Source organism: Elaeis guineensis, chromosome 15 (genome assembly GCF_000442705.2).
Source record: "Elaeis guineensis isolate ETL-2024a chromosome 15, EG11, whole genome shotgun sequence".
NCBI lineage: Eukaryota > Viridiplantae > Streptophyta > Magnoliopsida > Arecales > Arecaceae > Elaeis > Elaeis guineensis.
In genome coordinates, this window is record NC_026007.2 from 45,894,638 (window position 1) to 45,909,869 (window position 15,232).

At 35.0% G+C, this 15,232-nt stretch overlaps 1 protein-coding gene across 1 annotated transcript in view; it reads left to right on the forward strand.

The window, feature by feature from the left end:
- Nucleotides 1–476: 476 nt before the first annotated feature.
- LOC105034550 (zinc finger CCCH domain-containing protein 18-like) overlaps nt 477–15,232 on the forward strand; it is a 39,820-nt gene continuing 25,064 nt past the window's right edge. Inside the window, exons 1-6 of the mRNA XM_073249068.1 lie at nt 477–1,270; nt 1,698–1,856; nt 1,944–2,123; nt 3,319–3,389; nt 3,559–3,729; nt 3,862–3,922. Coding sequence (XP_073105169.1) covers nt 477–1,270; nt 1,698–1,856; nt 1,944–2,123; nt 3,319–3,389; nt 3,559–3,729; nt 3,862–3,922 — 1,436 coding nt within the window. The remainder of the gene's footprint in view (nt 1,271–1,697; nt 1,857–1,943; nt 2,124–3,318; nt 3,390–3,558; nt 3,730–3,861; nt 3,923–15,232) is intronic.

Consider the following 15,232-nt stretch of genomic DNA (forward strand, 5'->3'; position numbering starts at 1 on the left):
TTATTTATAACATAGCTTTGGAAAAGAACAGGATAAGCCATGTAATTATGTAAAGCGTAATAAATTGTAAAGTTTTTATTCTTCTTCCTCGTTTTTATTCTCTATTTCCCACTCTTCTTGTTCTTCTTCTTCTTCTTGCATCGATGGTGGTGGTTGTGGTGTTATGTTTCTGTCTTTTAGATAAAAAGCTCATTGCTCTGCCAGATCTGTTACTTTCCAGAGTTAGCACGGTTTGGATTTTTTATATTTAATGTTATCACTACTTCTTTCATGGAACATTGGCTTGGCTTATTTTTTGTCACACAAGCTTGTTAAGCTCTGCTCAGAAAACATATTTATAATTTCAGCAATCCATGTAGTGCTGTTGTTTTATGTAACAACTGTTGTTGCTTTCATATTTGTCTAGAAAGAATGTTCACTTTCTTCTTAATCTTCTCTTCCTTTTGTTTGGTATTTGAAGAGACAAGCAATCAACAATGGACGTCACCGAAAATACCAAAATTTTACTCAGCCGAATCCAATATCTCGAGCCGGGGAATGCCACCAAGATCATCGGTTACCTTCTTTTGAAGCATAGCCATCAAGAAATCATGGAGTATGCCTGTGGAACTGATATGAAGATTCTTGGTCTGATCAATGAAGCCAAAGCTTATCTGTTATCATCTTCGAAGCCCAACACTTTGAATCCTATGCATGCTCTTCCCCATCAGCCGATCCAACCACCTGTCAACAATTTTGACCTTCTACCTCCAGATGCTGACTTTATTGGAGACTTCCATCGCCATGAAGAGTTTATCAGCTTCAGTGAACAGTTAAATGCTGCAAACCTCTTGGGGCTCAATTCATCCGGCAATGACCACTACCCAGAGGCAGCACCAGGTGGAGATTTGCAAGAATTCCCTGTCAAGCCTTGTCATTTTTTTAATATGGGTTACTGTGAGAATGGTACAAGCTGTAGGTTCTCTCTTGGTCAGATCATGTTTGATGGATTATCCCATAACCATATTGCAAATATTAATGAGTTAAGTAATCAAGACCTGGCCATTCAGCCTGGGCCACTGGAGGAGTTAGAAATGGAGATCATGGAGCTCTTAAAATCAAGGAGGGGGTTGCCTGTTTCTTTAGCCGCATTACCCATATTGTATCTTGAAAAGTATGGGAAGTTGCTTCAGCCTGAGGGGTACCTTAGCGACAGCCAGCAGCATGTGAATGCTAGTTTCAGCTTGATACGGTTGCTTGCCCAACTGAAAAGTATTCGGTTTACAGATAGGTACTTCTTTGCTCTCTCATAATTGTTTCTTAGTACTTCTGCATGTGTGAGGTATTATTTGCTTCTTAGTACTTCTGCATTTATGAGGTATTATTTGCTTGGGCTTTGGCTGTCTTTAGGCTTCAATGGACCCGATCATTTTAAACCTTACGGTTAATTTTAACCTTTAAAAGATGTCTCAAGAGAGAGAAAAAGTTCTATTCCATATAAATCAGAGTCTTTCTTGACTATTCCTTAACTAACAATCGATGTGGGATTAAAGATGCCTCCTCCCGCAACAAATCCTGCCTAGATAATTAATGGTGTTCCACTTCAATTCTTGTGGACGAGAAACCTGTATCCTAGTGAAACACAGTATAACTTTTTCACCTTTTTTTTTTTTTGCCTTTTTAAATCTCCATTAATTGTGGTCATAATTTAGTTGCAGACCATATGGAGAGCTTGCAGTGGCACTAGCGGAAGAGGCTCCGCATTACTTGGAGTACAGGAATGAGGGAAGTGACCTAGGAGAATCACTCTGCATGATTTATATTACTTTCCGAGCTGAAAGCAAATTCACTAATGATGATGTTGTAAACTACTTCAGGTATTCTCTTCCTCTTCTTCTTGAAAAGGTTTAAATAATGAAACAAGTTTGCCGAGTTTTAGTGTACTACCTTTTCTCTGTGATCAGCAAGTATGGTCCGGTTCGTGGTGTGCAAATACCACGACGAGAGAAACGAATGTTTGGTTTTGTGAGCTTCTACCACCCGGAAACTGCACAACTTATTTTAGCGATGGGACAACCTCATTTGATTTGTGGATACTGGGTTCTGGCTAAGCCCTATGTAGAAAAATCAAAGCTTACTGACAGGTCAGTATCCATGATCACTCTACTTGATTTGTCTCTGCTTTCATGATAATACCATTCTTTAATGGAAGAAGAACCCACTTTTGTTAGATTAGCGCTGTATCAAGGTTAGTCTATCTTCTATTCCTTATTCTGGATTTTATTGGTCAGCTTTTTTTTTTCCTTCAATCTTCCATTACTATTTAAAGGAAATAGGTCTTCAATGTCATCTTTGTCCACTATGCTGTCCAAGTTCCCAACTATAAGATGTCTACAGAAGCATATGTAGACCTAGTTAACCCGGAATAACAAGGCAAACTCAAAATATATTCAAGTGAACCCACAGCTACGATGAGTGCAGAAATGTAGGCAAGCCCACTGATCTATTAGTATGGCCACTAGTTGTTTGAAGTGATTCTCTTGGGAAAGTTTCATGAGATTCACATGGTGAAAAGCCATGCATGGTAACTAAACATCCTGGGATTTGCTACAGTTGAGTGACAACTTGAAACCCAGTCACTGTAAAGTGCCCATGGTAATTGTTGAACTTTCAATCCAATATCAAGGCCAGCATCACATAAATTTTTAATTTTTCATATCAAACCTGTAAATAAGCCCCTGAGATGCATAAGTAGTAGTATGTTCTTCACCATGTCCATAAATCATCACGTGTCTTCTGCATTACAAGGACGACATCTGAGTACTGCCTGCAGCCTCACCATCTTGCATTCCTGGAATCCTGTAGAATCTTCTTAGCATCATATGTTGCTAGTGTATGTTTGTGTTTGTAAATCTAATTGAGCCATAGGCTTTCATGTGATACGTATTATGTACAGCCATTGTAATTGGTGATTCTGAGACTTCAAATTCTAAGTCATCTATAATTTGGCAGAACAATGCATTTATTTTTAAGGATGTATTTCAGGTTTTTATTAAATCATTAATTTTGAACATTTTCTATAATGTAATGAGTTGCGCAGAAGGATGATTCTTCTTTTGATTATATGTCAGATTGTCAGCATTCAATTCAGGTTTTGATTACTGGGTAACAAATACTTATAATGTTTTCTGAAGCATGTGGTGTTGTCACGAAAACAATAGTCACCTTTGGGAGTTAGGGTTGTAAATCTAATCATACCTATTTTCCCCATTTCTAATTTTCTTTTTGATGATTTGGATTTCTCTTTTTCTTTTCTTTTCGTTTTTTTCTTTTTGGCAGAATGCATGCTGAAAAAATGGGGCTTTTAGGATCTTACCAATTTCTTGAAATGCATCCGGATATTAATGCAGGTGAGTAGGATTCGCATATTTGTCCATAATTGCTATCTTTATAGATTTGATAATCCCTTCTTTCTTTCTGTATTTATCCTTTTTTCTTGTTTTTTTGTTTTTTTGGGGGAGATGGGATTCAAGCCCATGAGTAGCTCTAAAATATGCATAAATTCTCCACCTCTTTCAGTGTCAAGGGTTTGTCATGATTCTAGTCCTTTAAAAAGGCAACTGATTGAAGAGCATGAATATGCAATTGAACTTGAGAGAAGACGCCTCCTTAACCTGCAGCTTCTCCCTGAGCTTCCAATGCCACAGTCCGACGGTTGTTATAGGATTGTTGAACAAAACATTCCAGAAGGTGAAAGCCCAAAAGGAAAAAGATTTGTTTATTTCTCAAAAATAAAATTCGGCTTTCTTAAAAGTGTTTACTGTCTCTCCATCAAATACTTTTTCGTGTAATGATCATGTAGATCATTTTCTTCATTGGCAGTTTATGTTCGAAACAAAGGCTCTACAAGACAGACAGGCATCAACTACAGTGAGCAAGATAGGTGAGCAAATAGAATAGATAATAAGTTTAAGGATGATATGTAAATATCTCAATAATTTCCCCTTGATTCTCCCATCAAATTGGGATTCTTTGCCATTTCTTTTCCTTTTATTCTGATAATGTGTTTTTGGATTTGGACCATGAATTGGGTTTAGAAAATGTATTGTTGTCAGTTGGGAACATTATTTATGGTGACTCATATCAACTTTGTTTGGACTTGCTCTGAGCTATAATGTGTATATCCCTCTTGCATTCCACAGTGGGATACTTTATTGCATTGTTTTATTGAATTGTTTGAAATCAGGGAGGCATCATTCGACAACCAAATTTAATGATCCTAATCTTTTCCTACATTTGTAGCTGATGCATCTTGCTCTTTCCCTTTATATTTTACTGGGGCACCTCTTTAAATTTACAAACCAGATCTTGCTGCTATCATGTAGTAGTACACTATATAAAATCGGCACTGTTGCTCTTAAGTTTACATTGCACTTATATTCTCCTTTGCAGTGGCCATATCGAGCTTGCAGATGCATTACATTGTATAGGAAGCAGCATATTCAGTGTTTTATAGACAAACAACAGCACGGATGGTATATTGCAGAGGAAGAATACTGTACACCAGACTGTTACAAATTGATCCAGAATTTTTTTTCTTTTTCTCTCCCCCTCTCTTGACCATTGAAAGGCTCCGGACAAGTTCTATACACCCATCAACCACTGCAGCAGGAGTTTCCTCCACTTGATGCTTGTGAAGAAAGCACCAAAGATGATACGAAAGATCCAAGGAAAGTCACCTAGTTAGTATACCACAATAATCTAGTGAACTCTATTGGAAAGGAGTAATCTGTGAATATAAATAGTTCAAAGATCAGATAAAAGTTGTTCAATCACTTTTACGTATACGAAATTTATTTCACTAAAGATGTAGAATATCATGATCTAGTTCTATATGTAAGCAGAGATGTTTTCTTATTTTATAAATCAGGTGTTGATTGAAGATTTGACTTTTGAATTGGTCATTTTCGATGTCATACTTGTTTTGTTGATCTCTTTGGCTAAAGCAGTGGAGAATCCTATCATTGTTGTGAGCTGCAGCCAACAGTTAATATTTCTGTGAACTTTGTTTTGCATTATTATATTTGCTCCTTGATGTGTACTCCATGCATGTTATGTCTTTCAGTATCCAATTCTTATTGACGTTTGTGTACTTGTCCTTATGTTTTCCTTGTGTCTGTGTATATTATTTGATGTGTAATGTTGCTCTGATTCCAACTTTATTGCATGATTCTTTCTAAAATTCTTTCAGTTAATTAGAGGGCATGTGGTTGGCCAGAGTGTTAATTTATGCCTGAAAAGCATGAAAACATCTTAAACATTCTTTTTCCATAATTTAAGATGTTGGATGGGATGGCAATGGGTAGGATACCCACAAGATTTGCCTTGCCTGTATCTGAATCCATTTAAAATCTTACTACTGACCCATCCCAAACTCGATTATGAAATTAACTATAAATTCCAAACCCAACCCATTTAAAATTGGTGTACCCACCGGCTACCCAAACCACCAGATTAACCCTCATTCATATTCATATTATCATAGAAGAAAACTCCAAAAAGTGAAAATTTTTGTAGCCAAAAAAGAATCCTTCCAATCAAAAATCTGCAAACCCTACAAAGTATCATGCTTCTACCAAGATTAATCTCTCAAAACCTTAAGGGACCAACTCACACCTCCACAACTTGCACAAAATCCCATATGTTTGAGCAAAAACCCCAGCCGAAACCTCAAAAACCTCTCCAATCTCCCTTGGGACTCTCCTTCCAAGTGAAAAGAAAAAGAAATGATCAACCAATGTGGGAAAAGGTCTACCATATATAAGAGTGTAAATGTATAATAAATTATCAATCTATTTATGAAAATGGTTGTTGTGTTGTCTACATATTATAAGGATACATTTTATAAAAAATTATAATATATATATATAATTGGATTTGGATAGTGGGTATAAGAGGGATAAATCTCAAATCCATCTCAAACCCACATGGATTTTAGTTTTAAATCCTAAACCTTATTAGGATACACTAAACAATCCTATTAAGATTTGGAATGGATCGTATATCCAAAAAAAATCTGCCTAACTGCTGTCCCTAACTGTTGGGTTAGCTCTCCGTTTCCTGTCATACTATCTTTATCTACTTTTTTTTGAAATTTTTTTTCTAGTTATCTCACCATGTTGTTGGTACAGTTGGCAATGCTTTTTTGGAAAAAACAAAAAGGAAAACCCATTGTTTCTTACATATATAAAGTTAATTTTTAATGATGTTGGCACTGGCCTGGATCCTAACTACATCGTGAAGCCTCCCACCACAAGCACTATTTTGCAGAGGCATGAACCAAAGGACTACCCCATTTCATAGGGCTCGCTGTTCATGCTAACAGCAAATGTTAATGGCTTATCTATGTGAATAACCCTCGACTTCAGCCCTTTCTATAGAGCCCCTTATGAGCAATAATCTCTGTTATAGGCCTCTAGAGGGCAAGCCTATTGACGTGAGTTTAAAGCCATCATTAATGTAAATAAAATAGGAGAATGATTAAAAAGTTAATTATGGATTGCATATAGAACAGCCAGTCATGCTAAGCCAAGACAGCACGTGAATATGGTTTTAGCTCAAAACCTACAAATTCCAACCACGTCTTGAACAAATGGACTTCATTAAATACAACTCTCCTTATATTAATTATTTAATATGGCATTATATTTTGAAGATTTTAAATCATTATATTAATTATACAAGTCTCTTTGAACCTTTTCTAGAAATCATAAAAAATGCAAAAAGGATATTAAAATAATCCAATAGAAGAAAGATCATCAACATGAACTCGATCCATTTACTAAATGAATTGAAAATCAAAACATGAATCTAACCTATTCGATAGCCCAACATGTATAATCTATTTAATAAACAAGTCAACTTAATCGGCTCCACAATAAGTTGTTAATTCAACTGGACATGGGCAACCTGATTATCTTATCGTATGTCCATATTAGGTTTTTAGGTTGGGTCATGGATTAATACCTCTAATCCAAGGCTCTCAAACCTTTATTCTTTTCATTCTATTAGTCAAATGGATTTTAAATATGTCCAACCATAGTCATGCAAACCCTATGTACCTGATTATCTCATGTTATGTCCGTATCAGATTGGTAGGTTGGATCCTAGATTATTATCTCTAATCCAAGGCCCCAAAACTTTAGACATATCTTTATAATAGTCAAATAGATTTTAATGAGTCCAACCATAGGTGGAACTCGGGTAAACAGATTAAGACTTCCGATTTAAAACTAACCTATTTAATAAATGGGCTGGTAGGATCAACCTGCTTGTGATATGAACTAATTATGCCAAATCCATATGTATCCTAGATCGAGTTTGGGCTGTCTGGGCATGTCGAGCCTTGGATTGCCACCCTTAATTGCAAAGGACTTTGTACAATCTAGTAAAATCAAAATGGTCCACTTAGAGCTAATAAAATTCATGTTTATACATTTTCCTAGTAGACTTTATGTAATTTTTAGTCTTTCCTCTTAATATAACCAAATTATTTCACAACATTTTGCAAAATCCTGTATTGTTTATCTGATAAAGTGCTTTTAAAAGTTTGATGCAATCAAATCATTTCCAAAGTGTCATACCAAAAAAAAAAAAACAAAAAGAAAAAAAAGAAAGCAAAAAGAAAAGGTGTGTTCCATAATCCTACTTGTTTATATTAGGCTGTGTCATTCTTTTTTCTAACCAAAATGCCAATGCAATTTGAAAATTACATGTTGTGACAACAATTATAAGATGGAATTTAATATTTTACTACAAATCCATACTTTATTAGAAAGAGAATTTGGCTTCTTTTGGATTTGTCAAATTCATCCGTGAAGGAAATATTATTTGATTATGAGCAATTTTATTACAATGATCAACATAGTTTTTTTTTTCTTTTGTAGAAAGTCAGCATAGGTAGTTTTGAAAACAAAACATGAAAAAATTTTAATCCCCTCTTTTGTATCCCAATCCTACATTCAATGGACATTTGTACTCCAAATTTATTTTTATCTTCATATAGTACCATACGATAACCTTATTTTTCATCTAACACACTCGCTCTCTCGCTCTCCAACAATCTTAGCCACCTTGAATCTCTATCTCCCATTTTTGTTTTTCATTTTTGTATTTGATTTAATATTTTTTTAAATTTTTTGTTGCCAAATGTGCATGGAAGCTTAGAGACTGCTAACCTATAGAATATGAAACCTCATCCTCTTTCATTGGCTTCCTAACCAAGAAGGGAGAGAAAAGTATTCACTCATGTTTGTACTCCAAAATTATTTTTATCTCCCATTGGTACTCTACAATAACCTTATTTTTCATATAACACTCTCTCATGTGCTCTCTAGCAATCTTAGCCATCTTGAATCTCTATCTCCCATTTTTATTTTATTTTTTATTTTTATTTAATATTTAATATTTTTATTTTTGTTACTAAATGTGCATAAGATTTTAGAGACTCCTATCCTTTAGTATATAAATCCTCATCATCTTTCATTGACCTCCTAACCTATTGCGTTTTCACTTTCCATATTTTAGTTTGTACTTTTATGGTGAGGGAAAAAAATAATTGGACGTGTTATCTAGTGAGGATGAAAATATTAAGGAGCAAAAAAAGTTTATTTATTTTCTTTTACTACTGTGAATCTCAGTGAAATGATCTGGTATACTTGATTGGCCAGACCTACCTATAACCCAATACTATTAAAACTAGGCATGCTTCATGCATGATAGGAGAAAGACTCCCATTGGGACTCTTGTTTCTAACTATGATCTTCAAGCACTCCGGGAAGAAATTGGAGACCTAGAGGCCACCAAATCCTAAGCTCTTCTATAAAGGGACATTGCCTCTCCTCCATGACCTTTGCCTTTGAGAACTTCCTCCATCTCTTCTTCTTTCTCCCTTCTTTTCCCCTCGAGTTTGTGGCTCCCTTTCACCATGCCTATCAGAAAATTGGGGCTGTAGAGCTCATCGAAGCCAAGGTATGCCTTGATCTTCCTTCCTTTTCTTTCCTTTGCTTCCTTAAAATTTAAATCATGGTTGCATGCCTCAATTTTGCCAGAAAACAATCAAGGATAAAATCCTCTATTCCACCCTTCTTTTCTTTATTCCTTTCACCCTTTTCTAACCACCACAATGGCTATTTTTTGGTTGATGTACCTTTGCCAAGCCTTGATCATCCATGATCCTTTGTGGCGAGAGCATGGCCACTAATGAACAAGATGATGGGCAAATCTAGCAAGCCAAAGTCCCTTATTTTATTTTTTTATTGGTGTTGAACTTGGCCAATTACCTACCATTGACCATTTCTTGCTTGACCACCGTCGGGTGGTTGGCTACACTATAGTGCCTCACAGATGCCACCATCCTTTCCTTTCTCCTCTTCCTCTTCCTCTTCTTCTTCCTTCTTTATATGAGTTTTCTATTTTCTTTTGTAGATTCAAAAAATTAGCATGATGCGGAATTTTTATTGGGTGTGTGATTAGAGATGGAGTTAGCTTGCTTTATTTGATTTAAATTTCTTCAGAATTGATGCAAGATTTTATTTTAAATATTGACTTTGTCAAATATTTATTTTCCTTTTGGACACTGAGTTTTGATTTATTATTTGAACTCAGATTTGATCATTAAATATTAAAATTTATTTAGCTATTTGTTTATGATATCATGATGAGATGGCTTGCATGCTTATAGGAAGAGTTTCTTATGAGTATGCAGTGATTGTCATGACTTCGACTCACAATCTTAGGTCAGGGGTGTGACAATTTATATGGTATCAGAGCATAAGTAGATAGATAAAACATTTAGAATAAAATGAGTGAGTAATGGATAGATATTAGGGATATTGAGATGTTAGTTTATGATGATTATGATCTGACCTACCTTAAATAAGTTTATAACTTTATTAATGATAAGTTATCATCCCAATTTGACATAGGTCAATATGCCTCCATGATGAATGAAGAATACTTAAGGAGCTGTAGGAAAAACATCGAACCGGCTTAGTGATAACACTCTCCAACTAAATAGTGGCACCTCTCAGTAAGAGAAAATTATTGACCCTACTGGAAATACTCTGATGGTGCAGGAAGAGCCGAACATGACCCAGTTAATGCAGACCCTAATTGGAGTAGTGCAAACACAGCAATAGTTGCTTCAATAATAACAAATATAATAACATGCACAGCCACATCAGCATCCTCCACTGACATATGGATATGGAGAATATCCAGTGCAGAGAACAACATCGTGGAGTTTAAGAAGCTGGCTCCTCCAGCCTTCAAAGGGACCATCGAGCCACTAGAAGCTGACAACTGGATTATGGAGATAGAAAAGGCATTTGTCATGCAAGAATGCCATGATGATGAGAAGATTTGCTATGCAGCATATCTATTATAAGGTGAGGCATATAACTGGTGGCGGATACTTGAACAAAAATATGAATATGATAGAATACCACTCACATAGGAGAGATTTTGAGGCAAAGTTTTTGATAAGTATTTTCTTCAAAGTGTCAGAATACAGAAAGAGCAAGAGTTCATTCATTTGAAATAGGAAAACAGATTCGTTGCAGAGTATGAAGCTAAATTCATGAAGGTAGCCAAGTTTGTTCCAAGATTAGTTAAAATTCAGCAAGATAGAGTACATAAATTTGAAATAGAGCTGAAGATGAAAATTAGAAAATAAATCATACCTTATGAGTTAACTATTTATTTCTCAGTTATGAATAAAGCTTTAATAATTAAGAGAGAGATTAATGAAGCACATGCTGAGAGAGAATAAAATCAGAAGAAGAGAAATAGGTTTGGTGAAACATAAGGACAAAATCAGAATAATAAGGGTCCAGCAAAGAAGGCAACAAATGATAAGAATTATGAGAATGAGGTGGGTAGATATTGAGATGCAGTCGAAGAGATCATGAGTCTTCTAATTGCCCATGGAATATTGGTTCATATTTTAGCTGTGGACAGAAGGGACACAAAATTATAGATTATCCCCAGAGAAACCAGAATAGATCCACTCAAACAAAAGATGAAGGTCAAAAGCCAAAAACTCAAGGAAGAATTTATGCACTTATGTAACAGGATGCTCAGACCTCCAATGCTATGGTGATAAGTACTATTCCTATGTCTGGTATCTATGCTTCTATTTTGTTTAATTCTGATGCTACACATTCTTTTATATCCACTACTTTTATTAGACAACATGATATAATATATAAATCTATGAAAACTAAATTATATGTTGAGATATCAATAGGTGGTATTTTGAGTATCGAAACTATGTGCAAGTCATGTAGTATCAGAATAGGAGAAAGAGAATTATCAGTAGATTTGATGGTCCTGGATATGCATGATTTTGATGTCATTTTAGGAATGAATTGGCTTGCTACTTATCATGCCTTTGTAGGTTGTCATGGAAAGAGAGTGAACTTTCAAATACCAGATGAATTAGTATTCAGTTTTGATAAAAGTACAGAAATCATCCCTCCATGTATCATTTCATTTGTGCAAGTTAGATAAATGCTAAAAAAGGGATGTAGAGGTTATCTAGTATCGATAAAAAATATAGAACATGATGAATTGAGGTTACAGGATATTCCTATTGTGAATAAATTTTTGGATGTATTCATTGATGATTTATCCGGATTACCACCGAATAGAGAAATTGAATTTACCATTGAGTTGGCACCTAATGCCGGTCTGATTTCTAAAGCCCTTATCAAATGCCTCCTATGGGAGTTGAAGGAGTTAAAAGATCAGTTACAAGATTTGTTGGATAAGGATTTTATAAGATCCAATGTATCTCCTTGGGGAGCTCTAGTTTTGTTTGTGAAAAAAAAATGAAAGTACAAGGCTTTGTATCGACTATAGGGAGTTGAATGAGATTATTAGAAATAAGTATTCTTTGCCTCAAATTGATGATTTGTTTGATTAGTTGTAAGGTGCATAAGTTTTTTCTAAAATGGATCTTCATTTAGGATATCATCAATTAAAAATCAAAGTAGAAGATATAACAAAGACTGCATTTAGAACTCGTTATGGACACTATGAATTTTTAGTGATGCCATTTGGGTTAACCAATGCTCCAGTAGCCTTCATGGATTTAATGAATAAAATATTCAAATTCTATCTTGATAAATTTGTTATTGTGTTCATTGATGATATCTTGGTATATTCAAGAAGCAAATTGAAACATGAGGAACATTTACGGTGTGTACTATAAATTTTAAGGAAAGAGAAGCTTTCTGCCAAATTAAAGAAGTAAAAATTTTGGTTGGACAAAATAGCATTTTTGGGACACATCATGTCTAAAGATGAAATTTCTGTGGATCCAACAAAAGTGAAAGCTGTGGTATAGTGGAATAGACCCATAAATATTTTTGAGATTCGAAGTTTTTGAGAATGACAAGTTATTACAGATGATTTATAGAAGGATTCTCCCATATAGCTATACTTTTGACTCATCTTATTAAAAAAGGGATTAAATTTGAGTGGATCGAGGATTGTGAACAAAGTTTTAAAAATTAAAACAATGATTAGTTTCAGCCTCTATCCTTACTATACCAATAGAAAATGAAGGATTCACAATATATAGTGATACATCTAAAAAGGGACTTGGCTGTGTATTGATGCAACATGGTAAGACAGTGGCTTATGCCTCAAGACAATTGAAGCCATATAAATAGAATTATCCAACACATGATTTAGAGTTAGCAGCAGTGATTTTTGCCCTGAAAATCTAGAGACATCATTTATACGGTGTGCAGTGTGAAGTGTTTATGGATCATAAGAGTTTGACATATATTTTTATGTAGAAGAAACTAAATATGAGACAAAGAAGATGGTTAGAACTGTTGAAGGATTATGATTTAACAATTTATTATCATCTTGGAAAAGCTAATGTTGTTACTGATGCTCTCAGTAGAAAATCCATAAGAAATTTGGCTATTTTAATCACACAGCAATGCCAAATATTGGAGGATATAAAAATATTAAAATTAGATATTCGAGTATATAACTCAGCAATACGATTAGCCAACATAAAAATTCAGCCAACACTTATTGAAAGAATTAAAGTCGTCCAGAATGATGATCCATAATTAATGAAAATAAGAGATTCAGTGGAAGCTGGTGTTCAATCTAAATTCAAGATACATGATGATGGTTCATTAAGTTTGAAAATAGAATTTACATACCCAATGATTCAGTACTCAAACAAGAAATACTTCAGAAAATCCATTAGATCGGTTATACAGTCCATCCGAGAGGTACTAAGATGTATAGAGTCATAAAAAAATGTATTGGTGGAATAACATGAAGAGAGTGATCACTCAATTTGTGGCTCAATATTTGGTGTATCAACAGGTTAAAGCTGAATATTAGAAACTCACAGGACTACTCTAACCCCTTGATATTCCAGTATGGAAGTGAGAACATATCACTATGGATTTTGTAACTGGACTACCTAAGACTTCAAATAATAGTGATGCAGCCTAGGTGATTATGAATCGATTGACAAAGTCTATGCATTTTCTACCAATTAGAGTTGAGTTCACTTTGAAAAGACTAGCAAAATTATATATGAAAGAAATAGTAAGGTTACATGAATTTCAGTGACCATTGTATCGGATTGAGACATCATATTTGTATCACAATTTTGGAAGAGCTTACAGAAAGCATTAGGAATAAAATTAAACTTCAGTACAGCCTTTCATCCATAGATGATGGCCAGTCAGAGAAAACTATTTAGATCTTAGAAGATATATTGAGAACTTGTATTTTAGATATGAAAGGTTCATGGGATGAGCATTTATCTTTGATTGAGTTTGCTTATAATAATAGTTATCAGGCTAGCATTGGTATGGCACCTTATGAAGCATTATATGGTAGAAGATGTCGATCACTGATTCACTGGGATGATGTTGGCGAGCAAAGAATATTGGATCCCAAACTTGTTCAATAAGCAATCGAGAAAATTCAATTAATTAAAGAGCAACTTCGGATAGCATAAAATAAGCAGAAAAGATTATGCAGATAACAGAGAAAAAATTAGAATTTCAAATTTTGACATATATTTCTCAAAGTATCTCCTTCAAAAGAATCTCAAGATTTGGCATTCGTGGCAAATTGAATTTCAGATATGTGGATCCATTCGAGATTTTGGAAAAAATTGATGAGGTAGCTTATAGACTTGCCTCGCTACCTTCACTTGCTGGAGTGCATGATATTTTTTATGTTTCTATGTTGAAGAAATATCTACCAAACCCAAGTCACATCATGAACTTGAACCTTGCAAGCTAGAAAGGATTTATCATATGAAGAATATCCTGTACGGATCGTGGACCGTAAAGTGCTAAGGTGTCGTAACATTCCCTATGTCAGGTATAGTGGAGTCGACATTCGGAAGGAGAAGCCACTTGAAAACTAGAGGAAGAAATGATGAAGAAATATCCCCAGCTCTTTGAGACTGTAGGTAGAAAAAATTTTGAGGATAAATTTCTTTTAGGGGTGAAGAATGTTATGACCCAAGCCCAAGCCCAATCTAAAAAAAAAATAGAGGAATTAATAGGAGGAAGAAGACTCCCGTTGAAAGTCTTCTTTCTACCCTAATAAGGAGACCGAATCCAAGCGAAACCCTAAGCCCTCCTCTATAAAACAAAAGCCCCCTCCCTTCCTTGGCCATGAATCACTGAAAATTCTTCTTCTTCCTGATTTTCTTCCATGTTCTTCCCTCCTTGCTTTCGGTTTAAAGTGTTGTGCCAGCAAATTTGTAGTCCAAAGATCTTTAAGAACCCAAGTAATCCTTTAAGAAACCTCCTATTTTGATTTCTTCTAGAATTTAGCTAAGATTTTTGGATTTTATCTATTGATTTTTGGAGAAAAAATCAGATCTTGAAACCCTGTTTTGGTTGTCCTTGTTCTTGAGTTTTTCGGCACCATCCATCATTGGGGAGCACCCGAACGTGGAGCCATGACTACGCCACCCTGGGTTGAACCCCCACTCACCATTCCAATGAACCTCCACGAGATGGGGATGGAGAAGAAGGGGACCATGGTCCCCTGTTCTGTTTAAACGAAGGAAGAAGAAGAGAGGAGGAAAAGAGAAAAGAAAAAAAAAAGAAAAAAAAAGAAGGAAAAGAAAAAAAAAGAGAGAGAGCAGAGAGAGGAGACTTTCTCTCTCTACTCTCTCTCTCTTCCATCT